Genomic DNA, 14,992 nt, shown 5'->3' on the forward strand with positions numbered 1-14,992 from the left:
AAAGCAACCAAGGAGTACTGACTGATTCAAGCTACTATGTTCACATTGATATTTTTAGTCTGAAAGGAATTTTTGAGCAGAAGATTTTAAAATTTGACTCCTGCTTACTTTAACTGTACCCAGCTCAAGGGCTCTATTGAAAGAGTGGATATAGCCCCGTGCCTAAACAATTCTAGGCATTTGATAGATGTTAAGTTACCTTCTCCTCTTAGATTTCAGACAGGATATACGGTAAGCCTGCCCGAGGGCATTCACATTGCATTTTTAAGCATTCGTACAAGAGCAGGAACAAATTAGGGTAATTCTCCCATTCAGCAACTAAAAAAAATCTTGACAGGAAACAAGGCTGCAGAGGCTGGGAGGATTCAAAATCATGGAGGGATTTGTCTATGAAGTTTTGGACCCTGTGACAATGGACTTTAAGCAGGAAAGTGAGGATACAGATTTGAAAAACTAGGTAGACAATCCTGCAAGGGTAATGTGGGAGTAAATTTGGAAGAAAAGAGTTTAGTTTCCATCTTGGTGAGTTGGGAGTATCTGTGGACCATCCAGATGGAAATGTCTAACAAGAGGTTGTCTATTCAAGTCTTAAATTAGGGGAAAAGGTTAAAATAGAAACTTAGATCTATGAGTCTTCAGTACACAGGCAATTATTAGAACTGTGAGAGAACCTGAGAATGGCCAGACCTTACAGAGCAGGGGTTCTCAACCAGGGACAACATGTGCTCCTCAAGGGACATCTGGCAATATCTGGAGACATTTTCGGTTGTGTTACCTTGGCGGGGAGGTCAGTCTGGTGAGGAAGTGGTTACTGCATATAGCAGAGAGAGGGCCAAGGATGCCGCTAAACATCCTACAATGTACAGACAGCCCCAACAACAAAATATTACCCCAAATGTCAATAGTCCTAAAGTTAAGAACTCTGTCGTAGAATAAGGGGAAAAGCAAAATGAAGGAAACACTTTGGGAAAACAAATACTTAGGGAGAATCCACAAGAAGGAAAAGTCAGAAGAGGTGAATCAAGAAAATGTTAATGTCATGAAAGTCAGAAGTACAAAATTTCAAGAGGGAACAAAAAGACCAAAAATGTTGAATTCAGTGAACTGGACCCATACAATAAAGATTTCAAAGTATCTACTGAGTCACCGTTGATTTTAGTGACAGGAGGGCCAGGAATAATGACAGATGAGGGAGTACAGAAAGTAAACGTAGACTCCTCGTAAGAAATTTTATTGAAAAGGGAAGGAAATGAGATTGGGTAATAACTAAAGCAGTGATTCTCAACTCTGGCTACAATCAGAATAACCTCAGGGGCTTTTAAAAATTACCAATGCCTGAATCTCACACAGAATGATTAAATCAGAATGGGGCGGGGGTAATCAAGATTTTAAAAAATATCCTCAGTGATACTAATGTACACCAGAATTGATACCCACAGAACTAAAGTGGGGGGTGGGAGTAGGGATGGGGTGGGAAGGGGGAGACAAGGCAGGAGGCAGTAAAGGGAGAAAAAAAGAACAGGGAGAAGAAAATGGATGAAACGAAATCCCAGAAGAAATAGGTCAAAGAAATGGGTCAGAAACATGGGCTGATGGAGTTGCTTTAAAAAAAGAAAGAAAAAAAAAGAAAGGACACCTCATCTGAGGAGACCAGAAGAATACTGCTGTAGAGAAGCTGGGCACAGGGATTTGGGGAGTTCATACCTAAGTCCCCAATTTTCATAATGAAGAATAGAAGCCAGCTGCTGAGAATCAGTTACTGGACCGGTAATTTGGAGAGTAAAATACGGTGAAAATTCAAAATATTTCTGAGGGGAATGCAAATTTAAAAACGAATCAAGGGCCAGCCTGGTGGCTCAGGTGGTTGGAGTGCCAGGCTCCTAACGCCAGGGTCGCCAGTTCGATTCCGACCTGGGCCAGTGAGCTGCACCCTCTATAGCTAAGATTTTGAACAACAGCTCTTCCTGGAGCTGGGCTGTGTGAGCAGCCGGTCAGCGTGAGCTGCTGTCATTGCTGCGTGCTGCCAGGAGCGGCCAGTGGCCAGAGTGAGTGGCCAGCAGCCATCGTGAGAGGGAAGGCGGGCAGCCGACCGACAACTGGTGACCGACTGCCTCAGCTGGAGGGGAGCACAAGGCTCGTAACAGCAGCATGGGCCAGGGAGCTGTGTCCTACACAACTAGACTGAGAAACAACGGCTTGAACCAGAGGGCGGGGGCCAGAAGAAAGGGAATAAATAAATAAATACGAAGCAAAAGCATTGACAGTCTGATGGAGAATAAATGCGCTTTACCAGTTGCAGGGGCACCAAAGGGCTCATTTAAATGATTTTCCTCGGGCAGTACTGAGCCATGAACCCCAGGTACAGGAGCAAGGAGAAGCAGACCACAGCACTAATCCAAAACTGGCAGTACGGTGGGTGGGAGGGAAAAAAAGTGCACGGGAGGTAATAGTTTAGAAGAACCGTAGCAGAGGCGTTCAACAATCGGAGAAAGGAAAGGAATCTACAGGCGATTTAACTGGCACAGGACACAGTGGATTCACCTCTGAGCGCGCAAGTTATTAAAACGCTCTAAGATTACATTGGCTTTTGGCCTAGACAATCCCATTAAATTGGACTGCCATACCCTATAATTGTCCTAAGGAATGTCTGAAACTAACTGAAATTCACAAAACGTAAGATAAACTAATGAACAAACAGATGGATAGATATGTGACAAAACAATTAGGGTAAAATATTAATAGTAAAGTCTAGAAGGCGTGTGTGGGAGGAAGTGTAGGCATTAGAACAAAACTACCCAATAGGACTTTGAGATGAGAGAACTGTTCTATAACCTAGCTATCTCTGGCTACTGAGCCCTGGAAATGTGGCTAGTGTGACCGGAACTTTATTAACTTTATTAACTTTTATTTTATACTGATATAACTTCATGTGGCCGGTGGCTGCTCTATCGGATAATGCGGTTCTAGATTCCTATCCCTGGGCTCAAGTCCTGGGTCCCCCACCCATCCGGCTTACTTTAATTCCCTGAGTTTCAGTTTCCTCTTACATAAATGGCAATAGCAATAGCACCCACTAATTCATACGGGTGAAATGAGACAAGCAGATAAAGCATGCAGCACAACCCTATGCATAGGGCAAACACTTAGAAAAACTTGTCCATTATCCCTACTAAGTGGGATCCATGAGATCAAGGGTCACCATTGTCACCCCAGTGTCAGTACAAATGCCCTGGCATCAAAGACACTCAGTAAACAGTTGTTGCATGAATGTTTTTGCAGCCACAACAACCTTTACCCCTAACAAATTTCATGTTAAGTCCATTGCTCCAATCTATTGGGGTCTTTTTGAATCCTAATGGCACCCAATATACTTGACCATTCCCTTTCAGTATCTTCTGAATCTTGATAGATAAACATCACCTATATACTAATCTGAGACAGTAATTAAAAAACCGGAAGACCTACATCATTAGTTTTATCATCTTTTAGATTATCATCATTGGTTAACTGGCATTAGTTAAGCAGACATTCAATTTAGCTTCATTTTCATTCAGTCTATATATCTCCATCTTGTCCACAAAGTAATAAATATGAGAACCTTATAAAGACTAGATGATGCCACTGTCCTTCATTGAAATACCTTGAAAGAGACCATAAATCACTGTGCTCACCCTTCGATGGCCGGGGATCTATCGGGACGAGCACTTCCTTGAGATCTGTACCTCCGAGTCATTGGCAGCCTTGGAGGCCGACTTGGTCCCCAGAAGTCACTGTGAGTTTGGTGACCTCTCTCATTGGCTCTATTATCTTGGTCCAGTGGATTGCTACTTAGAAATGGTCTGAAATCTTGTATAATCATCGTGTGGTCCAAATTGCGCCAGAACTAGTAGAAACCAGAAACAAACCACATATTACATTTTCAAGAACAGGGGAAAGAAGAAATATTGAAAAAGAGAGGAATACAACTTAACATTTTGAAATTCAACAGCTCTAAAATATAGGTTTCCCCAATTTTATGGAGGAGAAAAAGAGAAGTCTTTCAAGTGGATGCACAAGGGAAAGAAAACCTACTAGACGGCGACACTTAGTTTCCTTCATATAGAAACAACAGGCCAATGGCTGAACCCCTTCCTTACCACTGAGCTCATATCTACCAGTTTCCCCTTTTGAAATAAAAACAGGAGCCAAAGGTGATCATGGACTTCTGTCCTAAGCATAATCAATCATTAAGATCAACATTATAACTTTGTGTTTTGTCACAAATGACATCCACATTTTCACTACCGTGTTTCCCCGAAAATAAGACCTAGCCGGACCATCAGCTCTAAGGCGCCTTTTGGAGCAAAAATTAATATAAGACCCAGTCTTATGTTATACTATATAATTCTCGATCTTATATTGTTATAAAATAAGTCTGGGTCTCATATTATACTATATAAGACTCGATCTTATATTGTAGTAAAATAAGACCGGGTCTTATATTAATTTTTGCTCCAAAAGACACATTAGAGCTGATGGTCCCGGCTAGGTCTTATTTTCGGAGAAAACACGGTATGTAATCATCTAAGATTTAAATAAAATGGATGTATTTATTATACACTTGTAAAAAAGCATCATCACCACAAAGTGCAGATGTCTAGGAAATACTTTTGATCTAGGAGCTTCATCAGAAAAGGGCAGTGTCAAACCAGTGCAGGAATGTCTGAGAAGACATTCTGATGTACATACTTTTATTTAATCACTAAAAGGGCATTGTTGGGGGTGGGGAGAAGTGGCAGTTGGTGTGTGCTTGTTGGGTTTGGCCAAGAAATCACTAAAGAGTGAATGGAAAAAATAGATTTTATTTTGCACACCGGGTATTTCAAGATAGATCTGGATATATCTACTATTGCAAGAGTAGAACACTACTCATTTCACTCCATCCAACCAAGTATATAACCCTGGTCTTCTTGTTCTGTTTTAAAGTTTCAAATGAAACAGAAACTTATTATGTATATAATAATAGGGACACAAAACAGCTCAGCACATGACCTTATGTCTTAAAACACACAGCCGCTCCCCTCCAGACTCCTCCTTTCTTCCAGAGACCCACATTAGCAAACAACCTCCTCGAGAAACACTCTGAGAAAGGGTAAGCAGCCCAGCTGCAGGTTAAGCTGAGCTGATTCCAGATCCCACTCTATTCTCGATCTACCAGCCAGTAACTTGTAAAAACAATTCTCGAAATTCAGGAGTTTGTTTACAGTTGTCAATAATGTTATTTTTTTCCCCAGTTTACAATTTGCTTCATAATTTAAGATGTTTTGTCCCTTTTTAATTAAAAATACACAATAGAATATAAAATATAAAGTGCAATAGCCTCTATTCACTCAGATGTGACCAACCCCAACCCTTACTTAATTCCACCCCCCTCCTGAGAGGTTAACTTGGTGTGATGCCAGATCTTTAAGTATCTGTGTGTATATACACACACTAGATTTTGTAACACACACACACATACTCTTTCTCTCTCATTCATTCAACAAATACTTACTGAGCATGTACTATGCTATGTCTCAAGCACTTTCTGGAAACTGCTAGGATACAGCAGTGAACAAAATGTTAGAAAACAAAACAACCTCTGCCCTACTAGATTTCATCTGCAAGTGGGAAGAGACAGACACGCGCCTCCCTCCAAGAAAAGGAAAAGGAAAGTGTGTATGTTAGACAGGGAGAGATGTTATGGAGGAAAAACGGCTTGCATTGACTTGGAACACACATAGTCATATCATTCCTTCCAACAGTAGCACAGCATGAGTGTTTTATATTTTATATAGTCATTAACATTTTTATTATAACATGTAGTATTTGATACATGCAAGTAACATAATAAATGCGGTATAAGAAAACAAATGCCCACGTAACCATCTTAGCTCACATCACCAAAGCCACTGAATCCGTGTGTCCCTCCCTCGCCTCCCCGACCCCCCGAGGTAACCATACCCTCAATTGCTTATCATTCCCTTGCCTTTCTTTACAGCGTTACTCCAAACGTATACACCCCTAAATAAAATGTGCCTGATACGTTGTGGAAGTGCCTTATGAGAGCAGCTGCTTTTTGGGCTCCACATGTAGACGCATTTATTTTCACACACACTTTATGCCACACCTTAAAAAATCTTTTCTCCTCCCAATAGACACATGGATTGTTTTTGGTTTTTGGCTATTACAAACAGCCAGTGTGAACATTCCTGTATGTCTCCCGCGCAGGCATAGAAGAGTTTCTCTATTAGTGGTCTGTACAACCTTAATGTGGTCTACACATCTTCACCTTGACCAGGTAATGCCCAAACTGTTTTCCACAGTGGTTGTACCAATTTACACATCCATCAAGAGGTGTCTACCAAATCCTGGCAAGCACTCAATAGGATTTTTTGTTTGTTTGTTCGGCTTTTACCAATCTGCTGCATAGAAAATTGTATCTCATTATAAGGTTTGGTATTGGTTTTGGTGGATAAGAATTCATAGGAGGGTTTGTTTAAAGTGTGTATTATTTGGCCCTACTCCAGAAAGTAAATTCAGTACATCTGCAGTGAGCCTAAAAGACTCCCTTCAACATTTCATTTGGCAGTCTATTAGTAACAAACTCCCTCAGCTCTTGTTTATCTGGGAGTGTTTTAATTTCTCCTTTGTTCTCGAAGGACACTTTTGCGAACTGAAAATTCTTGGTTGGCAGTTTTTTTCCTTTCAGCACTTTAAATACGTCATCCCACTGCCTTCTATCCTTTGGTATTTACCCAACCTTGAATTCTTAGAACAAATTACAATTTGGCTTATGACACATTGGTGGATTCCATTTCTAGTGTTTTTGATGAAATCCTGCATCTATATTCTTGAGTGAATTGGCCTGTAATTCTCTGTATGGTCCTTGTCTGGTTTAGGGATCAGGTTATACTAGCCCCATAAAATGTATCGGGAAGCATTCCTTCTCTTTCATAAGAACACCTTATAGTATAGAAATAGAATTACTGGATATAGCATTTTAAATTTCACTAGACAGTACCAAACTACCCTCCAAAGGGCTATACCAATTTATACTCCTACCAGTGTACAAGAGCTTAAGTCTCCCATACTTTTGACAACACTGTTCATTTTTCTTAAATTCTAATATCCAATCTGAAGAGCAAAAATAATATGCACACTAAAAACAATAAGAAGTCTCAAAATACTAGTGAGGTAAAAATAAGTAAAACTGGCACTTTTTCATTTTAACTGCCAGTTTTACTTATCAGACTCATTTCCCTTTGCTTGCTAGCGACAGCCTCCATTTGTTAGAAATTACTTTCTTCTAGCCTGAAAAGTGGTCTACAACACAGTTCTTCTTGACCTGAAATTCCAAAGTAAATACGACATTTAAAAATCCAAAACTACACTTGCCTTCAATGAGTGAGAAAGTGTGAGCAGCCCCTTCTATGTTCTCCATCATCTATTTCACTTAGGTTATAAACATAGGAAGAAAGGCTATTTATTCCCTTATGATGTCAAGTTCCACATTTGCTTCCGAAAAAGAACTCTCAAAGCAGTCATTCTTTTCATTATGTTAAAACTGAATATTTGAAAATTTTGACTAGAAGAAAAGCCAAGCACCAAGTTCATCATATCAATAATCTGTACTGATAATGACATAACTCATTATCACATCTAATGTTAAGTAAAAATTCTGAAGGAACGCAGGCTGACAAGTAGCTTCAACATCAGTATGAGGCATTTTGTTACTTGTTTAAAAACTGCAATTTAGTGCAAATGAGTATTAACAGTTCATGAATTTGTCCCAAAACAACTGCACCAGACCATAGGACACAGGATAAAAAAACACATCTCACAAATTTATACCAAATCAACATTCAGGATAAGAATAGCTTCAGGTCATTTGCCTCTGAGCAGACTTAGACAAGCATGAGAGAAAAAAATAGCTCACACAACAAAACTGGGTATTCAGGACATGACTTACATAAGTACAAACAATTAGAGAACACTATTAGCAAGTTTTGGTGGAACATTCAAAAGAATCGCAGAGACAGTTATCTGGTTAAGTTTTGTCTTGAAGAACTGAAAATGTTACTCTGAATGGAGGAATGAGACTATGCTTCTGAAAATATGTGGGCTAAAATATTTACATATTTCAATATGTAACTTGATGGACAGTATCTTCCATTTAGCAGAATATGCTATAAGCGGACCATGATCACATCAGCACCTCTTAAAATGTTATGGTTCCGCAAAAAGTTAAAATTACCATATGACCCAGCGATTTCACTCTTAGTTATACACCCAAGAGAACTGAAAACATATGTTCACACAAACATTTGCACACAAATATTCATTCAAGCATTATTCATAACAGCTAAAAAGCGTAAACAACCCAAATGTCCATCAACTGATGAGTGAATAAAAATATAGCATAACCATATAACTCCATTATATGGTTATGCTACCCTACAGCAGCCCTACAAAAGAATGAAATATATGCTACAACATGGATGAACCTTAAAAACATTACGGTAAGTAAAAGAAGTCAGTCACAAAGGTCATGTATTTTATGATTCCATTTTTATTAAATGTCCTAAACAGGCAAATCCAGACAGATAGAAAATAAATAGGGGAAACTGGAGAGGAAAAAAGGAGTCACCAATGGGTACAGGGTTTCTTTCTGGGGTGACGAAATCTAGAATTAACAGTGGTGATGCTTGTACAACTTTGTGAACATATTAAAACTGCTGAATTGTACACTTTAAAAGAGTCAATTACATGGTATGTGAATTATATCTCAAAAAAATATTATGGTCTACAAAGATGAGTCAATTCAGGAGGAATTGTTGAAAACATATCAAGAAACATACCCATCACCTCCCTCATACCCTCTCCCTGCCCCCAAGCAACCCCTGACCTTTCCATGGTTCGCATTTTTTAAAAATTTATATTTTCTAGAATTTTATGTAAAAGGAATCATATTTGTACTCTAGCTTCTTTTACTCAGCTTAATTGAGATTTATCCATATTTTTACATGTATCAATGGTGTATGCTGAGGAGTATTCCACATATTTTATACTGCTTAGTATTCCATAGTACAAATATACCATAATTTATCATCCACCTATTGATGGACATTTGGGTTGTTTCTAGTTTTGAGCTATTATAGATAAATAATATTTGGGCTATAAACATTTGTACATATATATGCATATGTGTGAATATATGCGTTCTTTTCTCCTGAGGGGAATAGCTGGATCATATGGTAGATGTATTTTTATCTTTTTAAAAAACAGCTGGCCTGTTTTCTAAATTTGTTGTACCATTTTTACATTTAATTTCAGGTGCTCCACGGCCTCATGAACAGTTAGTATGGTCATTCTTTTACATTTCAGCTATTCTAAGAGTTGTGTAGTAGTATTTCATTGAGGTTTTAATTTGCCTTTCCCTAATGACTAATGAAGTCGAGAATTTTTTTGCATGCTTATTTGCCATCTGTCCTATCTTCTTTGGTGAAGTAGATAATTCAAATCTTTTGCCATTTTCTAAAAATGGGTTGTTTTCTTACTCCATGTTAACAGTTCTTTATACAGTCTAGATACAAGTCCTGTATCAGATGATCTGAAAAAAATTTTTGTTAGTCTGTGGCTTGTCTTTTCATTCTTACGAAGAGCAGAAGTTTTAATTTTGATGAAGTCCAATTTACCAATTTTTGTTTCTATGCATCATAATTTGGTGTCTAAGATATCTTTGCGTAATCCAAGGTCACAAAGGTTTTCTCCTGTTTTCTTCCAATTTTATATAAAGTTCTACATTTAGGTCTATTATCCATCTTGAGTTAATTCCTGTATATGGTTTAAAGGACGCATCCAAGCTCATATTTTTGTACTGTGTATATCCAACTGTTTCCACACTTATTGATTTAAAATGCTATCCTTTTTTCTCCTATATTGTCTTTGTACTTTTGTCAAAATCAGTTGTCCATAGTGTGTGTGGGATCTTTTTCTAGACTCTCTTCTGTTCTCTTGATCTATCTTAATGGCAATACCAGTTTTCGTTAGTGTAGCTTTATAATAAATGTTGAAATCAGGTAGTATTAGTCCTCTTTTTTCTTTTTCAAAGTTGTTTTAACTATTCTACATATGAATTTTAGAATCTACTTATAAATTTCTGCAAAAAACCTGAGTGGGATTTTGACTGAAATTATATTGAATCTATAAATGATATCCTAACAATATTAAGTCTTCTGTTCCACAAGCAGGATATATTTCTCATTTGGGTGATCTTTAATTTCTCTAAGAAATATTTTGTAGTTCTCAAATATCTTTTCTGAAATTTAAAGTATTTATTTTTATGCTACTGTAAATGTTATTTAAAAATTTTTTAATTTGTTGCCAATATGTAGAAATACAATTGATTTTGTGTATGTTTTTCTTATATTCTGCAACCTTGCTTATATATTCATTAGTTCTATTAGCTTTTTTATAGAATCCACCAGATTTTCTACATAAAAGATAACGTCTACTGTGAACAGACAGTTTTAGTTCTCCCTTTCCAATCTGGGTGCCACTTGTATGTCTGTCTCTATCTTTTTATCTTACCTTATTACACTGGCTACAACCTCCAGTACAATGTTAAACACAAGTAGTGAGGGAGGACATCTGGTCTTGGTCCTGATCTGAACTGGAAAAAACTCAGTCTTTCACCATTAATTATGACGTTGTCAATTTTTATTGGATATTCTTTGTCTGATTAAGGCAGTTCCCAACTACTTCTAGTTTGCTGGGTTTTTATTTAAAATATTGATGTTAAATTTTGTCAAATACTTTGTTTGCATCTATTGAGATGATCATATGGTTTTTATTTTTCATGTTACTATGGTGAATTACATTAGTTGATTTTCAAATGTTGAACTAACATTGCAATGTTGAACTAACCTTGCATTCCTAGAATAAATCCCACTTATGACGTATAACCCATCATATATATTGTTGAGTTCTTATTAAAATTGTGTTTAGAATTTTCACATCTATGTTTCTAAGGGGATACTGGTCCATAGTTTTCCTTTCTTGTAATATCTGTCAGGTTTTAAGGATCTAAATTACTTTGATTTTTTGGAATTTTATTTTGAAAAGTCTTTGAACAAAATTTCTTTACAAGTCCACCAACATAATTAAACCAATTTTTTAGTCAATAAATAAATTTCTAAAACATTATATAATTTTTATTGTTTTTATTGTATCGTTCATACTCTAAGTATCCCATTTTGGAAGATGAATTATATGGCTATTATGTGGTTACCATGGCTGTAGAAGCATTATACCTTTAAACTGCCATCGGCGGCAGTTAAATGGCTAGATTAGTTGCTCCAAACACCTTTTTATCTTATTTTGATCTGCATGTGGACATAAGAGAAGAGGTAAATGGAAGATTAAATAAAACTATTACAAACCTAAAAGCTAAGAGGACAATTTAAAAGACCTGTACTTTAAAAGGTCTGTCTCTAGGAAATAGATTTGTTCAAGAAATTAAGGAAAAATTAGAATAGTTTTTTTTTAAAAGGAGTAATAAGCATTAGAATGAGTGTCCCGAACAGTGGAAAATGAAAGAAAAAGGTGCTCACCCTTAAATCAGTTCAAGGGTAGCTGGAATATAAGGCTCAAAGGCAAATGGAAATTAAGAAGTTTATAATATGCTGGTTGGGCAAGAAAGGGCCCTCAAAAGAAAATCTCAAAACTAAAGTTACCCACCATGGAAAATTCCTGAATTTTACAAAAACATAAAGCATTCAAATGCCATTCATAAAGAAATAATATGATGTGCATGCACACGTGCGCACACCCCCCCAATACTGTAAGCGCTATGCCCTGAGCAATCTCTTGAAAGGCACCTCTTCCCAAATGAGTTTAAATTTACAGGCCATGGACTCTGGGCAACTGGCACTCACTGAACAGAAAACTGGCAAAGCTGACTGACCACAAGGATATTTTCCATTTTACCCTTCCTTCTTCCTTCAGTTACCAGTGAGTTTCCCGTTATGGTCTTAGCTTCACAACAGTATTATGGCATGTGAACTTAGTGTGTACTGAATTATGGAAACATAATTATTCTTTGAATTGCTGAAGACTTCAGGAGTTTTATATGACATTTCCAAATTGATTGGATATGAAGCAGGTACTGTGAAATGAGCTCTTTTAACTCTTCATACTAAAACGTGAGACACATGGAAGATTTGGTTGAATTAATTCAACCTTTAGATTCAATCCAAGCTCCAACTACTCAAACAATCCAAACTCTACCTGGCCTCTGAGTACAAGCCCTATGGCTGAGACTGAGAAGAACAGCAAACAGGTAAAGGATGGTTTATACCTAAGGAAGGATAGTTTGAAATCTTTCACTTCTTTTTTCTAGGTTGAATCATTTAAAATTGTGATTTTCATGCGTCAAAATCGGTAGAATTTTATTTAGTTCACTTTAACTTTATATTGTTCTCGATTATTTCAGAGCTTTCTCCACCGGTCTCAGGAGTACATGCAAAGGAGCATGATTTGATATCGGAGAGGGTCTTCATGAAGGTAAAAGCAAAACTGTCCTCCCTGATTTCGGATCTCCCCCAACCACCACAGAAACTACTTCCAGGTTACTACTCCTAGCTAACTACAGGCTTAAATGACTAAACCCACAGGTGAAGAGGAGAAAAGAATCAGATCTCGCATTTCCACCTCCGCCCTCTTCATTGATCCTCATTACTCTTCCATACCAGAGAAGTGATGTTTCTGATTGGTAAGTGGCAAGAGCCTACCTTCTGCTGAATTCACATTTCTCCAATGGATTGAGTTCATGTATTAGGAAGTCGCACAAATGCCAGAGAAGTGGTTCTGAGTCAGAGCGCCGCTCTACAGCCTCTAATTCTCAGGTGGGTCATCCTGTAAAGACTTAGACTATCCATTTGGCCACAGATCAACTGTCTTGTCAAATTTCGCCGAATAAAAACTAACCTTTAATGTCCATCTGTCTGGCTTCTATATTTCTCCATATGTTCTAGACTCAGGGGTATTAGGAAGAAGTACAACCAATGGCCAACCAGCACATAAAACCAGACATGTTTAACACAGGACAATGGTTTAGTAACTATAGTACAGACATGAAAGAATTTGAAGTCATAAAATACATAATTCTTGTAAACTATGGAGACGAGAAAGAAGACCTGATATAGTTCTAAGTAAATTTTAAAAAACAGAAATACAATATGGTACACACTATGCTTGCATCTGGAAACAGTTATGCAGCATGCATGTGAGAAATGAAAAGTATTATGCAAAAAAATAAAGCTAAAATATGGTAATGATGGGAGATTTTTCATTTAAGAAAAAAATTTTCTTTATGTTGTTATAATATCTTTCAGTATCTACCCTGTGCCTCAGGACAAAACCCGAAAGAAAATTTAGGGAGAAAGGAAGAATAGTGAGACTCCAGATATTCTTTAATACCATGATAATGCTACGTTTGTACCAAAACTAATTTTATTTAAATAAATATCAATCAGACTGTTCAGAGCACCCTGCCCTTTAGTGCATATCGGGAGCTCTATTTCTAGGAAGCCATCTATCTATTTTCTGCTAATCGGAGACAGCAGACACAGCCACTCTTGTACTGAAGTGATCCTTTAGGGGAAGCTGAGACTCTCAGATCAGATGTCTCATAGGCACGACGCCACGGTCAGAAGCTCTCCAGTAATCAATGAAACCCTCGGGTAGCCATGGACTCAATTCCCCAGGTTATCATCAGGGACCTCAGTAGAGCAATGTCATCTCTCTCCACAAGCTGCTGGCAACATTTTTAGATTCACTCTCCTGTAGCCCTCACACATTAACTGGCAACCGACCTCCTCCCACCCTTCCATCTTCACACTCTTATCTCCAAAAAAAAGAAAAAATCAATACTAATTCTGTTAGGAAATGTTGCTTGGACTAAGACTCTTCTGATATATCTAGTATTTTAAGAATTCAACTATTACTAAATGCTAATTACAGAAAATAACCTCTTCACTGTACCAGTAGCTCTGGCTGAAGAAAAATAGAGCAAAATTGAGCATAAGCCCTTCGCTGAAATTACCAACCAAAAGAAAAATAACTTTGGTTTCTATATATAATTTTCTTTCTAAGCTTTCTTCCTCCAGGGACAGGAGTATAAAACCTTATTGCTTATGAGCACAATCTTGAAATAAGTTTTTTTTACTTCGTTGCTTATCTAAACTCCACCCACTATTCAAGGCTCTAGTACTCGAAGCCTTTTTCACCTTTTCCATGAAGCTTTACCCTCTCCGTGAAGTCTTCATAATGGCTAAAATGTATCAAGCATTCCTATATGTCAGGCACATTGGCCTTCACACCTGGCATATATTAACTCACCGAACCCGCACAACAACTCTATGAGGTAGGGATCATTTCCCCCCATTTACAGATGAGGAAATAGAGACACAGAGAAATTCTGAGTCATTTTGTCCAGGTTATACAGCCATTAAGTGGCAGACCCAAGATTTGAGCTCAGGCCATCTGGTTCCAGGTACATCACTCGGTCATCTGATCTCTCCCCTTGAAGACTTCAGTCTTTCCAAAGACTGCAGCCCACCTAATCTAATCTCTCCCTACAGTGGTTGTTACACAGACCCCACACTGAGTTTATTATATTCTCTGTACTCTTTGCTGTTTTCCTATTTGTTTCATATGTTTTCACTTGTTCCCTAAATAAATGATAAGTCCCCTGCAGGCAAGGCAACCATGATGTTTGTTTCCTGCCCCTACTTCTGGCAGATGCTGTGTATACTAAAGTACTCAACACAGACTACTTAGCTGACTTTTTTTTAAAACCCTGGCAACTTCTGTGTTATAAAAACAGGCAATTTTTTTCTATTTTTTAAAATAGAAAGTTTAAAAAAGAGAAAACTGAAATATTTATGCATGATGACAAGGAAATTCTATA

The 14,992-nt window shown here is 37.6% G+C and overlaps 1 protein-coding gene across 1 annotated transcript in view; it reads right to left on the bottom strand.

Annotated features, from left to right (window-relative positions):
• RNF115 (ring finger protein 115) overlaps window positions 1-14,992 on the bottom strand; it is a 53,523-nt gene that overhangs the window by 14,502 nt on the left and 24,029 nt on the right. Inside the window, exon 4 of the mRNA XM_033093076.1 lies at window positions 3,672-3,883. Coding sequence (XP_032948967.1) covers window positions 3,672-3,883 — 212 coding nt within the window. The remainder of the gene's footprint in view (window positions 1-3,671; window positions 3,884-14,992) is intronic.

Source organism: Rhinolophus ferrumequinum, chromosome 22, assembly GCF_004115265.2.
Source record: "Rhinolophus ferrumequinum isolate MPI-CBG mRhiFer1 chromosome 22, mRhiFer1_v1.p, whole genome shotgun sequence".
NCBI classification, from domain to species: Eukaryota; Metazoa; Chordata; class Mammalia; order Chiroptera; family Rhinolophidae; genus Rhinolophus; species Rhinolophus ferrumequinum.